This window comes from Ricinus communis, chromosome 10 (assembly GCF_019578655.1).
Source record: "Ricinus communis isolate WT05 ecotype wild-type chromosome 10, ASM1957865v1, whole genome shotgun sequence".
Lineage (NCBI taxonomy): Eukaryota > Viridiplantae > Streptophyta > Magnoliopsida > Malpighiales > Euphorbiaceae > Ricinus > Ricinus communis.
This window is the reverse complement of record NC_063265.1, coordinates 16,746,629-16,772,711: the sequence shown is the minus strand read 5'-3', so window position 1 is coordinate 16,772,711 and position 26,083 is coordinate 16,746,629. Positions and strand designations below refer to the sequence as shown.

Genomic DNA, 26,083 nt, shown 5'->3' with positions numbered 1-26,083 from the left:
TTGTGAAACAAGTAAACATGTAAAGAATGCCCAAATTACATGGGCTAAAAAAGAGTAAGTTTTTAGGGCCCAACTATTACTAGCCCTATTTAAAGGTTTGCAGTTAGTCAATGGAAGCAAAGATTAAAAACCCAGATGGTGCTTTGGTCGTATCCACCGACGAAAAATCAACTACTGGTGACGGTGGGGTTGGCAATCGCCGGTGCTTCACTGATAGCATATGGAGCTCATCTCTCCCTTGTCAATGTAGCGCCTCAACAAGCTCGAGCTAAAGCCCGCAAGGATTATATCAAAGACCGCCTTCGAAAGATGCTCGACGATTGATCCCACTGATTTATTATTATTTGTCTCTCCGTTTTCTTTATCGACGGCACACTTCAGGCATCATTTTTTATTGTCTTGTAAGGACGGCTGATTTTAGGGTTTGAATTTGTGTATGGAAAGTTAGGAAGCTGAATGGGTAGTACTGGACTAGTACTTAATTGGTGCCATTATATTTTTCTTCTTTTTGGATACATGTCTTGCCATAATACTGCTAACTGGGTTTTATATACGTAACTTTATAAACCAATACATCATCAATCTTTAATTGTAATGTTAACACATAACTCCTTCCGATTTTCATCTTCACATGATGATTTCTAGTTGGAAATGAGACTATTTCAATCTGATTAATAATAAATCGTACCATAACTTTAAAAAGAAAAATGCAAGAGAAATAAAATAAAATAAAAGTTAATCTGTTGCAGAAAATAAAATAAAGACAAGTTTTTCTCCACATACAATACCCAAAATTAATTATAATACAAATTACCCATGTTTATTACATGCCTTACCTCGTCGGTACTGCATCATCGCTGAAAACGCAGGCATTGTCCATATTTTAGAGAGAAAATACAAACGTTTACTACCTTCCTTTATGGTCGTCGCAAACAACAAAACCAGTGACATCGCCGCTTCTTGCTGCTGATGAGTTGTGGTTGTTGTTTTCTATTTATTAGTTTCTGTATTTTGGCGGCTTTTTAACGCTCTGTTGAGTTTTGGTTTGAAGAGAGAGAACCAGTATCTATGGCTGGAAGTAATGAAGTCAACCTCAATGAATCTAAGAATTGGATTGCGGCAGGAGTCGATGAAACATGCAACGCTTTCAGAGATTACTGGGTGATGTACGTGAACCTGGTGGATTAGACGATGCGAAGCAAATGTTCGATGAAATGCTTGAAAGAGACTTTATTTCTTGGAATTCTATGATGGTTAGGAAATTTTTGAAATGCCATGTATGAGGAGGCTGTCCAGGTACGTTTTGATGATTCAGGTTGTCCATGTATCCTTAACTTCTAATCATTCTCTTTTGCCATAAAGGCTAGTAGTGCTCACTTGGACTTGATTATTAAGACATTCGAGTTTGAAAGTGAGACATTGATTGAAACTAAAGCTATGGATATATGTATGCATTAATAATAAGGTGGTTAGCTTGTGCAGAGAGTAGTTTTGAGGATTTCATGCTCGAGTTTGTTTGCTAATTATGGCGCTGAAAGGGCTTTTGACATGTTCGACCAGATGCCAAAACGTGTCACTCTGTCTTGAAGCACTATGATTTCGACATTATCTCGTGATGGACTTGGAATTTCAACTCTTACTCTGTTTTGCGCGCATTCTTAATGTATGCACCAAAATTGGGTTGCTCGTTCTGTCTAGTACCAACAGCAAGGTTGCCTTGACATTTATGGAGAGGTTAACTAATTTATAAAAGGGGAAGGGGAATTCTATGGTTACTTTGTTTTATAAAGTAACCATACTTTATTTTAATCCACCAATAAAATAATGAAAACTTATATAATTTCTTTTAAAAGAAAATTAGTAACTGCATTTACAAATTACCAAATAAAATAGAGTTTACTAAAGTAATATAAGGTAGTTTTAAAAATTTACACTCTTAAAATATACAAAAAAATTAATTTAATTTATGAAAAAATATGAAGATTATTGTCATTTTTTATAATTCAGCAATAAATTTTGTAATTATGAAAAAATTTAATATTTTTTATAAATTTACTAACTTTATCGTAAATCATTACATTTTGTAAAAGTTATCATTTTTTCGCAACTAGTTTCACTTACGAAAAAATATAAAAATGATTATCATTTTCATAATTTAGCAATATATTTTGCGATTACGAAAAATTTAATATTTTTTATAAATTTGTTAATTCTTTTGTAAATTATTAAATTTTATAAAAGTTATCATTTTTTCACAGCTAGTAACACTTACAAAAAATTAGTATAATTTACGAAAAAATATGAAGAAAATTGTCATTTTTTATAATTTAGCAATGTATTTTGCGACTATGAAAAATTTAGTACTTTTTATAAATTTATCAATTTTTTCGTAAATCATTAAATTTTATAAAAATAATCATTTTCCCGCAAGAGTAATCATTTTTTTCATAATATCATTAATTTTTTCGCACCTAGTAACGCTTACGAAAAATTAATATAATTTATGCAAAAATACGAAAAAAATTATCATTTTTCGTAATTTAGTAATATATTTCGCGATTATGATATGTCGATTTTTTTTGTAAATTATTAAATTTTGTAAAAATAATTATTTTTCATAATATAATTTATTTTTTCACAACTAGTAACACTTACGACAAATTAGCATATTTTATAAAAAAAATATGAAAGTATTGTAAATTTCATAAAATATTAATTATTTTGTAATTATAAAATTATAGAGAGTTTAACAAGTTGTCAGTCATCTTTAATTATAAAATTTAAAAGATAAGATTTAAGCTAATTAAGAACTGATTGTATTTAAAATAAAATAAAATTACTTTGTTTTAAATAAAGTCACCCAAAACGCATCTTAAAAAAAAAAAAAAAAAAAAAAGAGGTTTTTAATTGTAAGGGTGAAGCTCTATCAACTGAGCTATATCTCCCAAGCCAAGTGAAGCATGTATGAAGGAGTCACATGCTTTTTCTATTTTTTTTCTTTGGCGCAGCTAGGCCATCCTGGATTTGAACTAGAAATCTCTCTCGTAAAGTAAATCATCGCTTTTTTTAAGTCTAATTATCTAAAAATACCTAAATTATTCAGATATTAACCATTTTATCTTATTGTTGCAACTTTTTTTATAAAAATGTCTAGGATTTATTTTCTAAAATACAATCTGTTGTCGAAAAATTAAAAAATATGGTGGTTATTACTGACATATCATTTTCTTTTATGGAAACCGAAAAAAAGGTTAAATTAGTTGGTAAAACATTATTGACTCACCTAGCAATACCAAATACACAATTTAAACCGACATTATTTTCTTTTCAAAACACACCCCATAACAATACAACAAAGAAAATATGAACGGTGTGTCCCTCCTCCGTAACCATGACAGTATCACTAAAACCACCATGAACTTCTCCTTGACACGCATCGAGAAACTCCAATCACCCACTTAGCCATTGAACTCCGCCATAGCAAATCATATTGTTGCAGCTAAAACTCCATCTCTCAATTCTCAATAGCGCCATCACCTTCCTTAGGATCATTGTTAACAAGAGTAGCTCGATTTCCTTGTGGTTCTGATGCTACGAATTAAAAGATTTTTTTTTCTCAGTTTGAAACTTTTGATTTTGATATTTGCGTTGTGGGTATACTATTTTCTCGATGAAACATAATATAACATTGTTTCATAGAATTTCGTCACATAAAATCTTACAAGAAAATTTGATTTTTTTATATAAATTATATATATTATAGATAGTAACTATAAATTAATAAAATTATAATATTTATTTATGTCAATTTTTTTATCAGTTTTTAAAAACAACCAACCATAGAATTCTCAATAAAATTATAATATTTATTCATGTCAATTTTTTTATCAGTCTTTAAAAACAACCAACCATGGAATTCTCCAAACTTAAAATTACTGTTTTCCGTAAAATCTGTACTTAATTGCGCCAATAATTAATTTGATTGGGGCAAAAATGCACCTTCTCCTTGAAAGGAAAAAAAGAAAAAGGAATGCAGTTAATTAGAGGACGAAGATGTAACAGAAGTGTAAGAGTAAGAGTAAGATGCAAGATGTCAAAAGTAAATGAGCATTTACCTGTAAAGTAAAATCTGGAAACTGCCATCCCATTTATAGAGTCGCTCAAAACGATGATGCTTTATTTATTATGATTATGAACACAGTAAATGTAAATCTCCTTGTTGCTAACGCCCGACTTCAACTGTAAAAAGACCCTTGAACTGTCTTTTGAAAACAGAGCAGAACCCATGGAGCTCGTAGAAGTACAAGTACAACCTTCCTCATCAAACATTAACGAGCCAGACAGGCAACCACAACGCCGCCGTTGCACCGCAGGTCATCGACCCGATAAACGTGTCCGTATACCACCTATCTGCGTGCCCGCCATGATACACCTCAAACAGGAACTCGGTCTTCGCTCCGATGCCGAAACCATTCATTGGCTCATTCATCAGGTTCGACCCCAGCTCATTGACCCTCCTGCTAAAGCAACTAAACCACCCATTTCTCATAGGAATCGTCCGAGTTGCACCGTTCTCGACGATTTCGCTCTTAAAACAGATTGCATGGAGTACCTTAACTGCGATAAACCCATTTCTTATCCTCCTCTGGCCGTCACTGGTGCTCTGATTGCAAGTCAGCGTGTCAGGGCTACTGTTGTTCAGGCTTCAACGGTGTTTTTTGATACTCCGGCTACAATGGGTACTAAAAGCTATCCATTTTTGTTTCAATTACTAGGGAGGTTTATATAGTCGTTTAGAGGTTTTTCTAGTTCAAGTCTAATTATAGGCGTTAAGCTTGATTTCTTTTTTTAGTTGATTGGACCTTGGGGGATTGAACTGGAATCTTACTGAGTTGGAGATGAATCCAGTACTGTTAAGCTAAAATTTACTGGTTACTTTCTCTGTTTGTTTGATGATTAACTTCATACCTGTTATTAGAAATTGGGTTTTAATGATCAGTTATTATCTTTTGTCCTTGTAAGCAGATAAAGCAGAGAGACTAATTGCTGGAGCAGCAGCTTATGGGTCGAAATTGGTAGTATTTCCAGAAGCATTTGTCGGTGGTCACCCACGATGCATGAAGCTTGATGCTGGGACAACTGATGATGATTTGCATAAGTATTATGCTTCAGCCATTAATGTGCCTGGTCAGAGCCCTTTCCGTCAGAATTTCAAGTCTTTTAGTTAGTCATTAGAATGTGCAATTATATTGTGTTGAATACTTTTATGCAGGAGCTGAATTTGGTAGGCTTGCAAAAATTGCTGGTAAATACAAAGTTCACTTAGTAATTGGAGTTGTCGAGAGAGCTGGACCCTATCTCTTAAGTACAATTCTGTTTTTCAATTCTGTTGGACAATACCTTGGAGAGCATCGCAAGCTAATGCTAATGCCATCAGAAACTGCAATGTGGTATTCTGGAGAGAAATCATCGCCACCAGTTTATGAGACGTCCATAGGAAAGGTTGGTGGGCTTGTCGGTTGGGACAATAAATTGCCACTTTTAAGAACTGAATTATATGCTAAAGGTGCAAGTATAACTTCTCTTATCTTATGTATTCTCTTTTATCTTATTCTGAGGGTCCAAGGCTCATCTGATGTAGTTCTTAAATTTCTTGTAAGAAAAATATACAGGTATTGATATATATTGTGCACCTTCTTCTGATGGGAAGGAAATATGGAAGGCCTCCATGATCCATATTGCCCTAGAAGGTGGCTGCTTTATTCTTTCCGCAAACCAATTCTGCAGAAGAAGAGACTGTCCAGTACCACCTGGAGATTCAGATAGTGACATATCACTAGATGCAATAACATGTCCTGGAGGTAGCGTCATTGTTTCACCATCAGGAACCATCTTGGCAGGACCTAATTACCAAGATGAATGTCTTATCTCAGCTGATCTGGGTATGAAAACATTCTGATACTAATACTGTAAACATTATATCTCATAAAGTTCTGATTGTTGCTTAATTATTATTTCAGACCTTGTAGAGATCACTCGAGCAAAGACAGGATTTAGCACGGTTGGGAGCAATCTGAAGCCAAATAATGTTGATTGGACTGCAAATGAACCCACTCCAGTTTTGTTAACCAGTGTCTTGGAAGCAGTACCCCACGAGCTTTCGTGTTGACTTGGCTGTGTAAAAATTGTTAGGCCTAGTATTAACTCGTCTTAATATTACTTAGGGCAATGACTAGCTTAGGGATTTTGCCCTTTACCACTTTTGTAAGGATTTCTGTATAAAGTTTCGGTTAGGCTCTAAGTCAGAATATATACGTGTAATTGCCTCTGTGGGCGATTTTGAGGCGCAGAACATGTTTTGCAAGTCAGATTAGCTGGTATGGCTAAATTTCATCGAAGCCTGATATATTTTAGCCAACTTGTAAATTTTCCACTCAGCGGATTTCATGGTAAACTTATATTACGATTCTTGATAGTTGATTTTGTATTTGGATAGTGCACTAGACAAATCGAAGGTTAAGACAGTAAAAATCTCATATCACACAGCATGTAAATGCTTCTAGCATGCTAAAACTTCATTGTGCCAGAAGATTTTGTACATGAGAAACTTGACCGGATCATCACAACATTTTTTTTTTTTTGCCTTTTCTGCAAGAACCCTACAAACAGAAACGTTCTTGCTAATTGCCAAAAAGTCAAATACATTTTGAGCAGCGACTGCTGCTTAAATAGCTCTAACAATGGCAAGCAGAGCATTAATTAACAAAAAGGTTACTTCTCACTGCCTAATTCTTCTTGCATTAAGCGTCCAAAGAGTGATGCCCCAGAAACCAATCCACTCTGCTGCTCACCATTTAGATTTCCTTGCACTAAGGCTGTCACCTCTGACCTCCGATAGCCTTGACTTTGAAGCATTTCCTGGCACTGTAGGCGGTCTCTCTTGAGCTGCATTGCTGGGATCTCGAGAAGGTCGCTGCCCTACTTGCCGTGTTGGACTAGCACAACCTCTAGTGGAATCTATCCTAGAACCAGATAACAAGTAGTCTCTGAGACCCTTCACTGACTGATATCCATGCATATCGTCTACATAACCTTTTCCTTGCAAATGCCTCTCAAGTTCTGTGAATCCCTCCCAATCTATCCCATCTCCTGTAACTGACAGCCTCTCATTTTGGGCATTCCAGTCCACTCCATCTGATATGCTTCTCTGCAGAGACGTGCTTCTCCTAGGAACTTTGCTGGAGGTAGACTTCCTCCCTTTGATTTCTTCTTCATCAATTGCTGCCTTTCTTAAATCACGAGGAGTTCCAGAAGGGCAAGTCCATTTGTAGCTCTTATTGATGTTATCCATGTTCAATTCTATGGAATGAAGATCACTTTCAGCTGAATCTTCCTCGCATTCAACCCCATCTTCTACTTCTCCATCATCCTCATTTACTTCATTCTGATGGGAAACAGAACGAGTTTTATTCAAATAAGCTGCAATCTCTTCATCCTTCATATGATAGGAACCACGACCTTTTTCTTTGGTTCTTTTGGGTCCTAAAAATGCTTCGAGTTGACTCCTCAGTTTGTCCACAGCTGCATTCTTCTCCTCCAGCAGATATTTAGCTTCTGAAAGCTTCATTTGGACTCTCTCCTCGCGTAATACATCAGCCAACTGCATCATCTCTCTTTCCTTCTCAACCTCTGAACAAAGTTTTACTGATTCTCTCTTCAGTTCTTCAACTTCAGCTTTATCCTCATCCACATCCCTGGCTAATTCATCACATACTTGCTCCATCACAACTCTTGTTCTCTTCTCATTCTCAAGTTCTTTAACTGCCTTCATCAGAGAAGTCTTAGTCTCAGCTAGTTCTTTCCCAAGCTTCTTGTTCAAGCTCTCAAACCTTCGTCTCAGTTTCTTCTCTACCTCAAGTTCTCCAGCAATGGATTCAATAGCAGCTTCAACCACTTTCTGCTCCTTGTTTTTCCATGAAGCCTTTTCTTCAGCAAAGCACTTCAATAAATAATTTATCTCATTCTGATCCGATCGTTGTTCTTGAATAAGATGATTGACCTGCAATCGAGCCCGTTCAAGCTCAGCATGTAGGGCTGATATAAGAGACATGCTCGATGACGGCCGATCTTCATTACCCCATACACGGTTGATAATTTTAAGTAGTTCTTTAGATGTGGTCAAAGCATTACTGACATCCTTCAACCGAGTTTTAGCTCCGACAGTTGATCCACTAGGAGTTTGGGCCCTAGAGCTAGTCTCAATCTACATCATAAAGGAAAACATAAACAACTCATCATATGCTTGAATTTCCAACTTAAAATTTAAATTGCTTGTAAACTATGGCATACGGCCTAAGCAGAAAGCAAGGGATTCCTATCCAAGAGCCACTACAACATCTCTAAGAAATTCCCAAGATTAGCCCTTTGTACCTCCAGTAAGCTGGCATTGCTAATAGCATCGAATGCTCCAACATTGTAGTCTGTAAGCCTCAGCCTTTGAGAAATTGATGATGATCTTCTGCGACTGCCAGTACCAGATCTATCCATCCTCTAGAAAATCACATTAATAACACACAAAAGAAACAGCAGTGAGAAGCTTCATGGATTAGCCACTAATGAAGCAAAATAAGAAATTATGACTAGCATGGATATAATAAGAACTCTGGGGCCTTTATTCCCAAAATTATAGATCCACTCCGGCTGCCCTACAATATAACAGTAAGGAATCACATAGGAAACTTGTAATGCCCCAAAAAACACATGAACACAATCCCACACTAGAGCAAAAATTTCAAATTCCACATTGTTGACATTCTTCATCAACTATACACTGCATAATTATAATCATTCTAAAATATTCATCCCCAGTCAACAATAAAGCCTAATCTGTTCTGGTTTATATTAAGCTAAGTAGCTTCAGTTAAAAATCAACTATCTTTTCTTTTTCTATTTCTTTTCTTTAATATTTTCATAACTAGCCCATGATACTGAACCAATCAGAATTCTAGATTATCGTTGTACTGAATTAAACAAACAGAACAAACTAAAACAAACAAATGGCTTAGGTGTCTGAACTCTGACCATTTATTTCACCTAACTAACAAAAAATTGTCCTCCAACATCAACTCCCTATTTCTTCTTTTTTTTCGCATATTCTTTTTTCTTTATCTAGAGCAATACCAATAGGTGAACTTCTTTAGATCTTATGAACACAAATCTGAGAAACCAAAAATAACAAAAACCAATAAAAAGGAATAAAAAACCCACCTCCGAAACAGGACTATGAGATGGATCAGATAAATGAGGAGGCAAAGAACCCGAATGAACAGACCTGGCAGCCCCTGCCCTCTCTCTACCTTTCCCTTCCCTCCTTAACCTCCTCTCCTCAGACCCCACCACCTCTTTCATTTTCGGGGACGGCATCTCATTCAATTCCCACAGAGTAGCAGCCAGCTTCCTCGCTGAAACCGGGGCCGCCTGCTGCTGCTGCAGCATTAGTTTCCCTTTCACAATACCACCATTCTGTGAAGCAGCATATTTAGGAGAGTCGCTAGCCCGCAATGCAGATGACGGGGTCCTTGTAGTCCCCATCAGCCTCCAAGTAGGCACAGGGGTAGTGGATCCACCCCTGTTACCCACCAAAATCGCTCTTTTGAATCTGTAGTTTTGAATAATTGAAGAAGATGACGAAGCTGAAGAGGAACATCCACGTTTTCTGATTTTTCCAGGGAGCAATTCTTCCACAGAAGCACGGCTTTGATTTTGCCTTGGCATTATCGATTTCCAAGTTTACTACTTTAGATCTTACTAATCTGTTAAACAAAACAGATACCCGAAAAGATTGAGAATGGAGCCCTATCAATCAAAAGATCAAATATTTACTTGATTAAGCAAGTAAAGATCAAAATTTTAAACCAGATTCTTTAATATAAAAGAAAACCCACAAAAGATTTCAAAACAGAAAAGAAAAAGAAAAAAAAGGCTTACTGTTCGTATTCATGGCTCCTTGATAATTATGAGAAAATTTTGAAATTGAGTGAGAATGAGTACTGGGTCTGAAGGATTGGGAAATGTGAAAGGCTTATAATAGTGGCAGAGAGAGATTAGATTTTTGAAGAGGAATAAAAGAGAACCCTAAAGTGAATTAAGAAGCTTTTCTTTTTCTCCTTTTCTCCTTTTGTTTATTTTAGGTTTTGATGGGTTTCACTTGCACTGCTTCTACAACTTCTAGTTTTTCTGCTTTGGATTTTGATGATCGGTACAGACTGTACACTGGTACTCTGATGGTGTAAAGTGAAGGGAGATGGAGTATTTGTTTAGTGCATTTTTGGACATGTGAGATTTGGACAATTGGTGTGTCTCACCTTGTTGATGAGTTTTGACTAGTAGCCATTGTAAGCCAATCATGTGGTTTTGGCCAAGGGCACTTACTTCATTCTTAGTATACTGTACACAACAATGGGTCCCTGTGGTTTTTCTGATTTGGAGTTGGGTCCCTTTGATTCCAATTAGGACAAATGTTAAATAAGAAAATCTATAGGAAAAATTTGGAAATCTCTGTCAAATCATATTAAGAATTTTTGAAAAATGTGGGAATTAGGGAGAATGTCAAGTGTAATCAGCCAGGTGATAAATCGTGTGAAATATTTGATGGATTGCACTTTATGCAAGATTTTTTTCTGGGATAAGTACAAAATTAATATCTATTTTTTTTGAAATAAAAAACAGCCATATAATTAAAAATATCAATCTCACAAAAATTTAACTAATTTTTATGGATAATCATAAATATCACTAAATTAATGACTTTCTAAATTTTAATTTAATAATTAAATAATAAAATTAATATTATTAAACTCTAAATCCATATAATCAAACACAGATAAGATAATAAATATAACCGATCGAAATAAAAATAATCATATTTTTATAGATTGAGGTTTTTTAATTGTAAACTATATTTTCATTACAATTTATAATTATGTATTCTTTTTATTTAGAAAAAATAATTAATTTATTAAAAATTATAAAACAATAAAAGAAATTGATACATTTATATAGATATAACAACAAACATTGGCAGACTATCCCCACCCTCATCATCGAGGGCTTAAAGTAAAATTCAGTTTTAATGTTTAAGTTGGATTATTACTGATAAATTTGAGTATAAATGTTTGCTCATGAATAGCATAATAATTGAAAATTCATTAACCGTCAATAATCCATCAAACAAGTTTATATATAATTCCTTCAAAAGAATCATATGTTATAACTATTATAGTTGAATATGAACCCAAAATAAAGATCAATGCTCTAAGAAATCAACAATGTAATATTCCTTAAAGTGAGGACTTATTTTTGAAAAGTCAGCTCCAATTTATTTACCGAAAGTAAACAAAGTTTATATAAAAAGTAAAATATAGTGAAATATTTAGCATTTTTCTAAAAAACAAACTCTAATTTCTTTGTTCCTTGATTTTTATAAGCTCTGTCTCATACTGACTTGAATGTACCGTCTTATAAAATTTATTTGTAAATATAAAATATATTTATTTATTTAAAATTAAAATTAATTTAGAATCTTATATATTTAAAATTATAAAAATATTTGTAGCTAAATTAAATTTTTAAAAAATAGATAAAAGTCTATATTAATAAATTGATATACTTTACAATATTAAATTGATATACTTTACAATATTAAAATATCTCTTTTAAGTTTATCATTTTTATTTTATTTTCTCTTTCAAGTCTTTTTTTTTTTAAATATAACTTTTTTAATGAAACATACCTAAAGTAATTATAAGAAAAATCACATATATATTGATGGTTTATATATAGTAATGGACAGAAAAGAATTTTTAACAAAAAGTATTAGAGGAAAAATAAAAAATAGAACAAAAGATACATCATACTATTTCATAAGCCATTCTAAAACAATTAATGAGAATCGAGGATGATAAAGAGTAAGTATCGATAGATCAGTGTTGGATTGTTACATATATTTGGAAAGTATATATTTATCTATATTCATATTTATATCTATTTGTAAAGCATATGTTTATTTATTTATTCACGATATTTTTCTTATTGTAAAGGTACTTTAGTCTTTACATATTTTACTATATAGCTTTATCATAAATACTTTATTTTGCATTTTCAGTTATAATTAATAAGAAATATCCTACTTTATTAATAATCCTTTTTTTCTAAATTAAAATTATAATTTTTAGATTTTTTTTATGGTATTAGAGTTTCGGTCGAGAAGTTATTTGTTAATTTTTTTTTTATTTAAGATTGTTTAAAGCACTTTTTTCTATAATTTTATTTATTGCAATAGCTGGAAATAATCATATTATTAAAAAGTAAGAAAATATGAATGATCAGCCAATTGAGGCAAGAAGTTCATGAATATATAGGCTTGAGATCCATTGCACCTTATAAAGTTCTAATCATCCAAGTTTGATTCTTATTATAGTAGTTAGCTTAATGGCAATAACTATCTTGCATACATACTTATTAAGTTTGTAAAGTATACAACAGTACACAAATACATATGATAAAAATAATTTATAAAATAATTAAATATATTTAATAAATATTATATCATATATCAATTTATCAAATATCTAATATTATAATTTTTATGATAATAATTTATTTATATAGTAAATAGGACAAGTAATATAAAAAAAGCATTAATAAGATTTTTAAAAATATTATTTAAAATCCAAAAAGTCATCGTGGAATCACAAAGAAGCCATTGATCATATTCATTAAACAATTTATCAGACATGACATATTTTCTAGTGATAGAACCTAATTTTGCTTTAACTTCAAATGTAATTTGAATGTATCTATAACTTCAAATAAGTTTATAAAATTATAAAATATTTAATTTTTTATTTTAATTTAATGATCAAAATTATTAATATTAAGCTTTATATATTTATCTAAAGATATTTTTTACTAAAATTATTGTATAAAAAATAATTTATTTTAATTGAATAATTGTTTATTTATTTTTAAAATAACTTAATCATATTGTTTTAATAATTATTTAATAAAGATATCGAAATAAAATCTTAATGTTAATAAAGAAAAATATAAGAAAGCTGAATATTTTAGATTAATAACTTTTCTAATTTTATAATAAATTATTTTTAATAATAATATTATTATATAATAAAATAAAAAATATTTAAATTTAAAAAATAGTAAAAAGAATATAAAAAAGATGAATTTTTAATTTTCATAATAAAAAGAAGCAAGACATTAATAAAATTTGGTGAATAATTAATTTAGTATATAAAACATATTAATTATATGAAGTAATTCAATTGTAATAATCACACTAATGAAGTATTATAATAATAATAATAAATACATGAATTGAGATATCAATAAAATAAATTTAAAAATAATTTTTTAATTTATTGTTTTTAATTTTATGAAAATCTACATTTAGTTATTTAAATTCTATTATATATCTGCAAAGTAATATTTTAATTATGCTAACATGGGCCACTCAGATCCTTTGACATTTTTCTTTTGTGGAGAGATCCTTTAACATTTTGTGGAAAAGCATTTATCCCTGTTGTTATATATAGGAAAGCATCTTTAGAGAGCTACAAATGAGGACGAATTTCTAATCAATGGTTCTGACATTTTTCCTCTCGGCAGTGCTTTCTACAAAATCATTTTGCTGGTTCTGTCAAGCAAATGGGTTACCGTGTTTGGCTTCCTGGAAAGTTAAAGAAAAGAAAATGCGAGAAAATTTGCTCTGATATTATGAGATTCAGTAAAGCAGAAAGCCAAGAAGATTTACATAAAAATCCTCACTTTCATTGATGAAGTCAGCTTACTTGTATGCAAGCTAGATTAACTACTCAACTATTATGTCAGTTGTGCGCTTAAATACATAATGACTAAATTATCCATTTGCTTGACAGGTTGTGATCACAAATTGTAGCCAAAATGATACTTCCAGAAAAGAGAAAAAGGAATTAACAGAGAATGAGAAAACTTGAAATGGAAGACCAGACCTCTCACCTGAGGATCGAATTAAAGATTCTTGCCAAAAAAAAAATCGAAAAATAAAGCTGCACGTAACTTTTTATGAGCCTGGAAAACGTATGCAATCCATACAAAATCTAGTTGGGATGCAGCAGCTAATGCATAGCCCTACCAATGGACATGACAATAATTCCTGTTGGCTGGTGGAATATAAGTAAAAGGGAAGTGTACAATTTGAACACAAGTCTGTAGCACAAATTAAACAACGCAAATGATTGGAGAAAGAGTGAAGTTGGGGGGGCCATTTGCAGGCAACAAAAAGAGACGAGAAAACCAAACATCCCCACCCAAAGCAGAAGCCAGTCTTGGATTACTTTGGAAACTACACTTCACCTGAGTTACCAACTCAGCCCAAAAAGAAACTAATGTTGTGTCCCCTATCCAATTAAAATTGTTTCTTTCTTTTTCCTTTTCCAGAAAAAGAAAACCTATCCTGATATTAAATCAGCAATCAAATATTAGTAAACCAATGCCTTTTTATTTTTCTTTTATTCATGAAAGGCTCATATAATTAGACGGAAATTTTTTGAATCCAAAACCTTTCATTATTAAAAGAAAATTCTCTTACCACGTTAACTAAGTCTTAAATATTTATTTTGAAATTTTATAATATAAATTATATGCAAATTATAGAATTACGAATTTAAGTTTCAAGCAGAATTTATTAATCATGAAAAATTTATTAACCAAATTTAGAGAAATTTTTAAATAAATTCAATCTACTATATTAGATAAATTAAATTAAATATTAGTATTATTTATTAAATATTAAATTTATATTAATTAATTAATTTATTATCGTTAACCATCCATAATAAAAAGGTAACCGATATAAATGCAATAACTATTAGATATATATAATTGATTTGAATAACCACTTAAGAATTTCTTTCAAAATATGATTGTTATTTCAATGTTTATAATTCATTGAGCTTCATTTAATAGTACAAAAATTGTGTTAAGAAATAAAAATGAAAATGAAAAAAAATTGTACTGTATGAAGTAGTCCAACTTTGTTAGAAGTAAATTGGGTCAAAAAGAGAAAAAAAGAAAAGAAGGGTCCATAATCGATATGCATTGACATGCTAGCAGATTATAAATTGTTAACCCACTTGCATAAGAGAAACCCCACCAATATCAAATTGTTCTTCTAAAAAGTCATTACAAATAGACAATAATGCAAACAATTAACTTATCTAAATTGTGGCCAACAGCCCAACCTACATGCTTTGTTCTGAATCTTTATCTTCTAAAGAATCTCAACCCCACGCCACCTCATCTCTCTATCTCTCACACATCTCATTTTTTCAGAATGCAGACCAGAGCACAAGTCTCTCCACAACTTTAATTTATACATATATTTTCACAAAGACTCCATCTGTTGCCAAGCTTATCTCATCATGGCAACTGGGTCCTTAATTCCTCTCTTGTTTTTCTTGTTTTTTGCTGGCATTTCATCAGCTGACTACTTCTTACCAAGATTCTCTTCTTCAATCAACACTCAACCTGCAGATCAGAAGAAGACTTCTCTTTCTACCACTCCAAACAAACTCTACAAAGAAAAGTTCTTTACTCAAACACTTGATCACTTCAATTTCAATCCAAAGAGTTACCAGACTTTTCAGCAAAGATATTTGATCAATGACACTTACTGGGCAGGTCCAAAGAACAATGCTCCAATCTTTATGTACACAGGAAACGAAGGAGAGATTGAATGGTTCGCTCAAAATACAGGATTCATGTTCGATAATGCACCCAAGTTCAACGCCCTTCTTGTTTTTGTTGAGGTAATATAAATAATTATTTCAAATTCTTGAATAATATATTTTTATTTCTTGCAGTACTGTATATATTAGGCCACCAACCTAATGACTATATACCCTTTTTGAATTATTTTGCAGCATAGGTTTTATGGGAAGTCTATACCTTTTGGAGGCAATAAAGAAGTTGCATACAGCAATGCAAGTACACTTGGTTACTTGACTTCAACTCAGTCCTTGGCTGATTATGCAACTCTCATTACTGATCTGAAGAACAATTTGTCTGCAACTGATTCTCCTGTTGTTGTTTTTGGAGGTTCCTATGGAGGAAGTATGGCATCTCTTTCTATAATCTTTAAAAAAAAAGATTTAAAAAAAAATCTCGAAAGCTACATATATATATATGGTGATGATTTTTAAGATGGGAATTCTTTTTTCTTTTTGGATTTATTATGTGTATTATATGTTTTTCTTGGTTATGGCAGTGCTGGCAGCATGGTTTAGGTTAAAATATCCTCATGTCACTATTGGAGCATTGGCATCTTCTGCACCAATTCTTGGCTTTGTAAATATAACTTCACCGTACAGCTTCAACAACATTATCACTCATGACTTTAGGGTATTTCTTTCTTTCTTTCTCTATTAATTATTCCAAATTTCAATTTCGTTTTTAGTTTTACAGTCATGTCCATACTAGAAGACATGTTAGAGCTAGGGATCGTCGAAATGGTTTCTGAGATAAGTCACTATCCCATAAAGCAAACTAGTTGGGAATTGAAACTTCTCTCTCTCTCTTATATTATATTGAAGATTCAACATTAAATGATTTTGATATATAAGAAATATATAGATCAAGACTAAATTAGTATTTTCCTTTTCTTTTGGTAAAAGATTAAAAATGTAGGAGAAACTATTGTAGTAAACAGAATTCTTTTTTAATGAGGAAAACATAGACGAAAAACTTCTAAAATCTCTTATTTTTTAGACTTTTATTAAATCTCGGAATACTAATATAAATATTTATTAGATTTTATACTTAATTTTATTTTAGTTACAAGTCTTTAGTTTTTTTTTTTCAATCATTCAATTTTTTTTATTTTAATTATAGTTTAATTACATGGCTCATAAAAGAATAACATGTTATACTTTTATTTGATAATTATTTTTTTATTAGTTATTTTTGTCATGTTTTAAAACAAGTGTAAAACTAAATAGTTAAAATAAATTAAATTAAAATTTTATAATTAAAATAAAATTAAACATAAAACATTATGGTGTTGAATTTCATTCTATTATTATTAGCTATATGATTCATTGATAATGATGTGAGGCATTATCATAATGATATTAGGAGTTCATAATTCAATTTTTCTTAGGTCAAAGAACACTTATAGAAGCAAAGAAAGCAAAAGATATTTGAAGAATGACAAATTCTACTTTTGTGAAACTGAAAATAGAGTGAAAGTGAGAACTGCTACAAAGTGATAAAAGGATCATGGCAACAAATTGAAGACACTGCAAACCAACATGGAGGCCTTGAAAAGCTTCGCAAGTCCTTTAAAATATGCAAGTAAGATCTCTTTATTTTTCTAGAAAAAAAATAAAAAAAAAATAAAAAAAAATTAGTTGATTAATTAATTAATTTAATTGCTTGGTTTTGTTGTTAAACAGGAATTATATTAGTGCAGGATCACTAGAAAATTGGCTCTCCACTGCATGGGTCTACTCAGCAATGACCGATTATCCAACCCCATCAAATTTCTTAAATCCCTTGCCAGCCTTTCCTGTCAAACAGGTAACTCATTAATTAATTCATCATTCTCTATTCTTAAATTAGTAGGTTTCCCATTAATTCACATCTGTAGCATATTACATTTTCTGCCAAATAATAAAATAAATTTATTAAATAGGACCAGCCATATTAGATTTATGGCTATCAATAAACATCACAAACCATAATATTGTTAACTAATTGTAACATTGTTCCTCCATTTGTTTATTTGTTTAGTTAAGTTGCGAAAGCATATGGTATCACTATGTACCCATACGGTAAATTGTTGCATTCACTATCCACATAATTGATTAGATCATTTAATTCAGACGAATATATTAAAGTTTCGACTTCATTCTAAAATCTGAATATAACCGCCTTATAATAAAGAAAATATATTATACATTACTTTATACATATAATTTTATCAAATTCTTTAAAATCAATTTTAATTATTTTTTATCAGTATGTAATATCAAACTACATGATTGTAAAGCCAATATACTAATTTTAAATGATATTAAATAATTTAGGAAAAGTTATAAACATATCTATATTTTTTTAATCAAAAATATGGTGTAAGCTTTTTTTTTTTACTGTGTAAAAATATAAAAAATATGATATTTTTTTTACTTTTTAAAAAAAATATGATATTAGTTTTTTTTGATAAAACAACAAAAGAAAAGCTAAAAACAAGCGCACCGTACTTTAAAAAATAAAAAATAGTATTTTTAAAAACAAAATTTACAAAATAATAATGATATTTTTTATTAATCATAGAATATTTTTAAAAAATTTTAAATAATTTATCAAAATAAATTCATCAAGCTTCAAAAGGTAAAATCATGAAAATGGTCCACCACCAATAATATTAAAAGAAGAAAATGACAATTTTAACATTTGCTTTTGGACTTTCCATCTTTGGATGTTTGTTAAGTGTTTTCATATTTTGTCTTTTGAAGAGTAAAATGGTCATCAAGCAGAGCGTGACAATATCGCTTTTTTGGCCTTTATGTTTTGTGGTGTAGATGTGCAAGGCGATTGATGATCCAACGGCCGGAAATGATACGTTTGCAAAATTGCACGCTGCTGCTAGTGTATACTATAACTACAGTGGAACCGCCACGTGCTTTGATCTTGACGATGATTCTGATCCTCATGGCCTCGGTGGATGGGGTTGGCAGGTGAGTTTATCAACATCTCTACCTCGATTTTTTTATTTTTTTTTTCTGAATTAAAAAAAAATCACCTAATAACAGATATAATTTACACATTTTCTTAAAGAATTAAAATACTTTTAACTTTTATAAAAGAATGAACACTTTCGTCCTTCATTGTACTTTAGTTCATAATTTTTAGATTGAAAATCAATATTTTTTACTTCCCCCCCTATTTTATAATAAATATCTTTTTAATCATTTTATTAAGATACTGAAGAAGATGGAGAATAAAATATTATTTGTGGAATTAGAGATTAAAATGTGTGTCATTTTAACTAAAGGATTAAAATGTAAGTAAAACAAAAAAAATTATTGACAATTATGAATTCACTTGAGTATCAATTATATCTTATACCAAATAAATACCCAGCAGGCGAATGCAAGTTATGGAAAATGAAATCTTTGAATCTATTTTCTCAAAATAAAATATTTATCATTTATTTATTTTATATGAGTTAAAATCCACTTTCAAATTATTTTTGGACTCCACTATTATGGTTTTTATGCATTGAATTTTTTAATTTATATATATCCTATTTGAAAATTCATAAATCTCCCATTGTATGTGAATATGTATATATATGAGTAATAATAAATATAATAATTTTTTTATATTTATAAATATATTATCACGTCGGTTATTATTATTTTATTTTATAAATGTTAAATTACTCATATTACAATACTATTAATACATTAGAGCAATCATTTTTTTATATGGTTTCTCTAAACATTGTCCTAATTTATTGAATAGTGCTAGTCAATGATCACATGCACAATGGAAAAAGGAGGAAGCAATTCACTTTCCTTTAGTTTGAATCAAAAGGGTCATATTTGATAACAAAGAGGGGCATGTGAGAGTATCCAAGAAATGCATGTTCCTTCACATGCTAAAGGATATCCTTATGATGATTGTTAATTAGTAATAAATAATCATTATTTTCTTAGGAGCCAAAAGCATGAAACAATGCCCCATGTTTAATCACCTTTGCTTGGAGAAATTCCCAACATAAATTAAGTCTATCATATTATTGGTAGGCTAAATTAATTGTATGATAACATGTGACTTTATTTATTAATTATTGTATTTTCATTGATCGATTTATTATTTTACCATTAATAATTCATGATTAAGATCCAATCAATTAAAATACAATAATTAATAAATAAAGTCATATATCATCATTATATTAATTTAGTTTACAGACGACGTGATAGACTAAGTTTATCTAAGAATTTTTCCATTTGGATGACCGGACTTCTTGTTATTTCATGTCAAGATACATTATTATTAATCTATGCTCCTAGATTAAGCAAATATTGGTTTACATTTTCGAGGGTATACAATGCACTCTCTCCAAATACCATTTCCAAAGCTAAGGAATTCATTTTCAGATTTGCATTTGACAAGAAACCTTATGGAAATTGGAATTGGAAAAGGAAAAACATAAGAAGAAGTGGCCTTGGCAAGAACTTGCCTAGTAATTTCTTTCGGGCTTTATATTGGCCCTAATTTTCGAGCGCGACAACATTTACGGTTTGGGATGTAGGCCATCTCAAGAATCAAACATACAGACTAAAACAAAGGAACTACTCTTCTTAACATACTTCTCTTGGTATTGATCAAATTGCAGGCATGCACAGAGATGATACTGCCAACAGGAGGCAGCACTGCAGAGAGCATATTCCCAGCTTCAGAGTGGGACTATAATGATAGGGTCACTTACTGCAAACTTCGGTTTGACATTGATCCTAGACCCAACTGGATTACTACTGAGTTTGGTGGCCATGTGGGTACCATTCCATTTTTTTCATTAATAATATTTAATAATTCTTGATATACCATCATCCATTTCTGCTAAATCTACTAATACTGCTCTAATATCTATAATTAAAATCAACATTAATGGACCTTTTGTTGTCTGCTATAAAAGCTTTTGTTAATATCGATTGTTACTCTTCTTGGACAGAATATTAAGATGGCCTTAAAAAGATTTGCAAGCAATATTATCTTCTTTAACGGCTTAAGAGACCCTTGGAGTGGTGGAGGGTACTGTTCTCTTTCTTTTGTTATTTGTTTTAGTATTCTCTTAATAAAAGACAAACGTATTGATAAATCATTTTATTTAAATTGAGATATAAATATTTTACAAATCACGTGCTGGATGGGTTCCACAGGGTGCTAGAAGATATATCCAAGAGCTTAGTTGCTTTAGTGGAAGAAAAAGGTGAGTATCAGAGATTGAAGTTGGGAAGTTATTAGTAAAGAAAACAAGTTCAGAATCATTTGAGGTTTACTAAAATGGCTTAGTTGTTTTGTTTCACCTTGTAATTTTTTGTTAACAGGAGCTCATCATGTGGACTTGAGATTTGCAACTAGCGAAGACCCAAAATGGCTTCAGGAAGTGAGGCAAAAAGAAGTGAAGATCATTGCAAAATGGCTCTCAGACTACTACCAGGACTTGGCCCATACATACTCCTAAAGTTACACCTTAACACACCCAATAGCATTTCTGTTTTTTTTTTTTTTTTTTTGGTATTTATTTTTCTAAGAAACATATGATAAGTTGAGATTATACATTTGATGTTGCAAGAAATCAGAGTTCAGGTAAGGGAGATTGATTGACATATTTAATAAAAGAAGAAATTTAATGGGACACGATTTCTTTAAATATATATATATATATATATATATAAACTTTTAAACAAAAATTATTTAAACGATCTTTTATTTTTATTTTTTAAATCTTATCGAGAAAATAATACTTAAAGAATAATTAAAAGATATTAAAAGAATATTATTTTAATTGTAAAACCATCCAAATAAGATAGATTTATCATTTTTATTTTATGTCGTTATGTTTATCATTTATGAATTGAATGACATTATATGTTCATTTTACAACAACTAGCATGCTATGATAATATCAAGATTTGTGTTTTAAAAATATACTAAAATACAGTTAAAAATATATTAAAATATAATTAAAATGAAATTAAAAAATTCATTTAAGAGTGCCAATAAAAATAATAGTTTTGTATTTATAGCAACTGTTAAATTTTTATAACAATGAAAAAGTGTGAATGGGGATCGAAGATGAAAATAATATTATCATAATTTTATTAAAAAAAATGATATTAAAAGGATATTAATAAAATATTAAAATATACTATAGCAGAATTAAAAAAAATTACATAAAAACTTTTAAAAAAATTAATTCATAAAAAACTGAGCCATAAAAATAAAATTTTACAGTCTATTTCCCGTATGTTTGTATAAAAAAAAAAAAAAAAAAAAAAAAAGAAAAGAGAGAGAGAGAGAGAGGGGGAAAACAAAAAGTATGAGAATTATACTTAAGCAGGGGCTTCAAGTCTATTTAGTTGATAAAGAGGCTTCTACAAATTGAAAATCCAAAAATTGATGGCCCAATTCTGTTCCGAATGCTTTAGCTTGTTCCTCATTTCTTTATGGTCTCAACCTCCTTAATTTTTCTAAAATTCCAGTTCAGCAAAAATATTGATTACTTGATATATAGTGAACAAGTTAAGGTTCTTGATAGAAAATAATAATAATAATAATAAAAATAAATAAATTAAGGTTATCTCAAATAGAAAAGGGAAAAGGATATGACAACCAAACCATAGATGAAACTTCAAATGTTCTCTTAGTAGAAACAATTCAAAAGCCCTTCTTTCTTTACCCTTTTCCAGTGGTCAATCTACAATATTAGTAATGTTCAATTATTGGGTAGCAAGACACCCACTACAAAGACTCTATTTTACATGTTTAATGAATATAGATGATGGACTCAATGGTTTCTTCATATTACTGCAAGTGGAAATCCCAATTATGGTCTTACTTTGAAAATGAGCAAACTTTCTAAAATGGCATACTTTGAATCGACTAGTCGTAGTCTATGTTTGTTAGGGAGGACGGAAAAATTATATGGGGCCAATAAAGTTAACTAGATATAAAGTAGAAAAGAAATAAATTTTTCTCTTATTTGGCTTTTTAAATAAACATAATCTGACTCTCTTGATTACAATTAAAAAGAAGTTCGAACTTAAAATTTAATTCAAGTTGAAATATATCCATATTACTAGACTAATTCCATGCACTTATATAACCTAATTAGTTAGCTTTTAATGCAAAATAACTATTCTTTGCATGATTCTTTTAATATTAACCAAGTTTCTTCACTATTAGGTCTAACTTTATTTCCTAATAATAAGTTATTTTAACCCAAAAAATCTCAAAACTCACTCATTAAAATAATCAATATAATAATTATTATTGGAGCCACAATTTTCAAAATCTATATAATAAAAAATAATTATTCTCTTGCAATCACATTCGCTGTAAAAAATAATAACTCACCCGATACTAGTGAGAATTTAAATCTAAAGCCTCTAGTTATTTTAACTAGTAATAAAAATTTATTATAGTAACTTTCCATTGATGTTATATATCAGTTCTTCCTATTAGGTCAAACTTGTATTCTATATCACTTATTTTTCTTAAAAAAAAGTCACTTTTTCCCTTTAAATTATCTAAGTTTTTATTAATTTTGATTTATATAAGTGCACGCGGTTTATCTATTTTCAGAATTTATGTACAGTTTATCATGAAAAGTATATTTTAGTAATTTAAGTAATAAAAATATAATAAAACTTTGAATAATGTAATATTTAGTCTTTTGTATTTATAACAGTTAATTTTGTATATTTACAATGGAAATGATAATATATGCATAAATAGCCTGCGCAAACATATATATATAAATTAGAGTCAAACTATAGCCATATAATTTCATTTAAATTATTTGTTATTTATGGTCGATCTAATTCATTGAAAACTATCTACAGCTTTATATGCTTGTGTTGTTTTTTTCTTTTTTCTTATTGATAATTATATATGTGTACTTGTGTCATTTTCAAGTTGTTTTTGGACTTCAAAGTTAGGCCAGGAATGAGACCGGTCACTCCACCATTTAAACTTGGCAACTTAGAGGAGATAGGAAGGGGATGGGAATAGGGATAGGGATAGGGAAAGGGAAAAGCAGGTGGAGGTGGAGGTGGAGGTGGAGGTGGAGGTGGGGGCTGGGGGGTGTCTCAAAACTCAACTCTCAAGACACTTTGGAAGAGATTTTATGTGTGCAAAAATGCAATTATGAATTGAACACACCTTTTATATATAAAAGTCCCACCCAACCAATTTTTATCATCTAACTTGTTTGTCTTAATCAAGAAGGTCTATAAAACTGCTCAAACCAGGACACAAGTCTTTTTCTTGCACATGATAATTGGGGAATCATTTGTCTTTTTGGCAGCAAATTTAATAGAGAGTTTAAAGTTGAAAACCATAAGGAATAGAGGGTAAAGGTAGGCACAGAAAGTGGCATATTATTTTATTTTTTTAGCGAAACTAGCTTAACAAAAAGTCTATTACAAGAGAAAGTGTGGTCGCAAAAAGGTGTAATATACTTTAATGGGTAAAGATAATCACAGCTCATGTTCACCTCTCCTCAATATGTTTTAATGGTAATGTTTGCTTCTCATATCATATTATAAATATAAATAAATATTTTTTTTCTTATTAGGATGAGTAAAATTTCAAATGGAAATATATCCGTCGTGTCAATTGAATATTTAAAATAAAATTTATTTAAATATATTGAATTAACATATATTATATATAAAAAATATGTGTATATTTGTTAATTATAATATTAGTAAGGAGATATCTATTTATTTTCTATTTTGATATGAAATTTTATAAATGAATTAAGCTGAAAAGTAAATTATTTGAATGCGTGATTGATACTGTTTAATTACAAAAATTTGTCGGCATTGCATATCAAACAGAAGTTTCTTCAGCATTTATATGTTTCTATAAAGTAATTGGAACAATATGCACAGAGAGTAAGAAAACTAATACATATATCTCTGATCTTTCTACAATTTGCTTTAAGTTCATATCCCCTGTTGTTTGTCTTTATTTTCTTTTATGCCTTTCATGAGTCTGCTCCTAGAGGATTTTTTCCTTTTCTGCAAGACAGATTTTATCCATTCTCACCTTTTGCCTTTGCACATTCATAAGGTATTTCTTGGTTTTGCTTTGAAGGGTTTGTTCTTGACTGTCTTTTCTGAAGCAAATATTCAAACAATGATATGGGTGTCCATTTATTCAGAATATAAGTTTTGGGAATGACTTTGAGGTTTTCGCCAATGACTTCAGGGGATGTCTATTTATATTCATTATACGAATACAAAAATTTATTTATGCTGCAATTTGTCCAACCTAATAGGCTTATTCGAATAAGACCCATTAAAATGTGAAAGAACTCCAAAATTTCAAATACATTAAGCTTCAGGGGAGTTTCCTCCTCTCTCTCCTCAGTCCAATATAGCTAGAAGCAACTTATTACATAATTCTTAAACTGAAAAAGAACTCCATCTGTCTTAAGAATGTTAACAATCTCTGACAAGAAAAGGGTGTCTAGACACATGATCTCTCTTGGCAGCTTCCAAGTATGGCAGTGGCAGCCACTTTCTCTCTGTTTGATCTTATGTTCATTGCAATTCTTTCTGTGATATCATATCTTGATGCTGTTCTTAAGATGGGTCTTTTTGTGAGACTTATATTCTTTGTATCGTATTGGTTTTATTGTGACATAAGGCTGGCCTGGCCTTGTGTACTTAGGCTGATAGCTATTACATTTTTGGCATTTCTCTATGCTTGTGTTTATAGTTATGTTTCTTTTTTGTACTAGAATTTTTTGTGTATTGTTTTAGAACATTTCATCATTTATGTTTATGTACTAGAATTGTTTGTATCCTTTTACAATAATTTACCATATTCATATCTCCAAGTGTTCAATGTAATGTCTATCTAATACTAAAATTCCTAATCTAAAATAAACTAGACTCAAGAACTCAATAAAATATTTCGAATGTACATAATAATATGTAGAGTACTCTAAACACAATAAATAAATAAATAAAATTTGACTTTCTCAAGAAATCCCCATTTGAAGAGGCATGAATAGCAAGAAGGTGGACATGTGTGTCTATAAATACCACCAGAACCCCCCATTAATACATGTATTCGAAAAGCATTCATGTGTCCAATACAAACATTTATATTTATTTGTTAGATCAATTACATTATAAAGAAAAACAGTAATTTATATGTATTTACCAAATCGAAATAAATAAGAAACAAGTCCAGCGAACTATAAAAATAAAAATGTATT

The 26,083-nt window shown here is 30.4% G+C and overlaps 4 protein-coding genes across 4 annotated transcripts; 3 read left to right on the top strand and 1 right to left on the bottom strand.

Annotated features, from left to right (window-relative positions):
• The first annotated feature begins 135 nt into the window (after nucleotides 1-135).
• On the top strand, nucleotides 136-515 carry LOC8283156. The gene has a single exon (XM_015726197.3). It carries the CDS (start codon nucleotides 136-138, stop codon nucleotides 322-324), a length of 189 nt encoding a protein of 62 aa, XP_015581683.1. The 3' UTR covers nucleotides 325-515.
• Nucleotides 516-4,188: 3,673 nt separating this feature from the next.
• Nucleotides 4,189-6,475, top strand: LOC8268610 (bifunctional nitrilase/nitrile hydratase NIT4B). The gene is made up of 5 exons (XM_002530472.4): nucleotides 4,189-4,739; nucleotides 5,026-5,187; nucleotides 5,273-5,566; nucleotides 5,673-5,942; nucleotides 6,021-6,475. Exons 1-5 carry the CDS (start codon nucleotides 4,286-4,288, stop codon nucleotides 6,167-6,169), a joined length of 1,329 nt encoding a protein of 442 aa, XP_002530518.2. The 5' UTR covers nucleotides 4,189-4,285; the 3' UTR covers nucleotides 6,170-6,475.
• Nucleotides 6,476-6,511: 36 nt separating this feature from the next.
• Nucleotides 6,512-10,378, bottom strand: LOC8269714 (uncharacterized protein At5g41620). The gene is made up of 4 exons (XM_002530473.4): nucleotides 9,988-10,378; nucleotides 9,268-9,812; nucleotides 8,431-8,550; nucleotides 6,512-8,263 (listed from the first exon to the last, which is right to left on the bottom strand). The coding sequence occupies exons 2-4, from the start codon at nucleotides 9,772-9,774 to the stop codon at nucleotides 6,848-6,850; spliced, it is 2,043 nt and encodes a 680-aa protein (XP_002530519.2). The 5' UTR covers nucleotides 9,775-9,812; nucleotides 9,988-10,378; the 3' UTR covers nucleotides 6,512-6,847.
• Nucleotides 10,379-15,267: 4,889 nt separating this feature from the next.
• LOC8269715 (lysosomal Pro-X carboxypeptidase) lies at nucleotides 15,268-21,484 on the top strand. The gene is made up of 10 exons (XM_002530474.4): nucleotides 15,268-15,863; nucleotides 15,978-16,167; nucleotides 16,322-16,455; nucleotides 17,294-17,406; nucleotides 17,508-17,631; nucleotides 18,636-18,791; nucleotides 20,462-20,617; nucleotides 20,798-20,877; nucleotides 21,006-21,055; nucleotides 21,174-21,484. Exons 1-10 carry the CDS (start codon nucleotides 15,477-15,479, stop codon nucleotides 21,308-21,310), a joined length of 1,527 nt encoding a protein of 508 aa, XP_002530520.2. The 5' UTR covers nucleotides 15,268-15,476; the 3' UTR covers nucleotides 21,311-21,484.
• The last annotated feature ends 4,599 nt before the right edge of the window (nucleotides 21,485-26,083 follow it).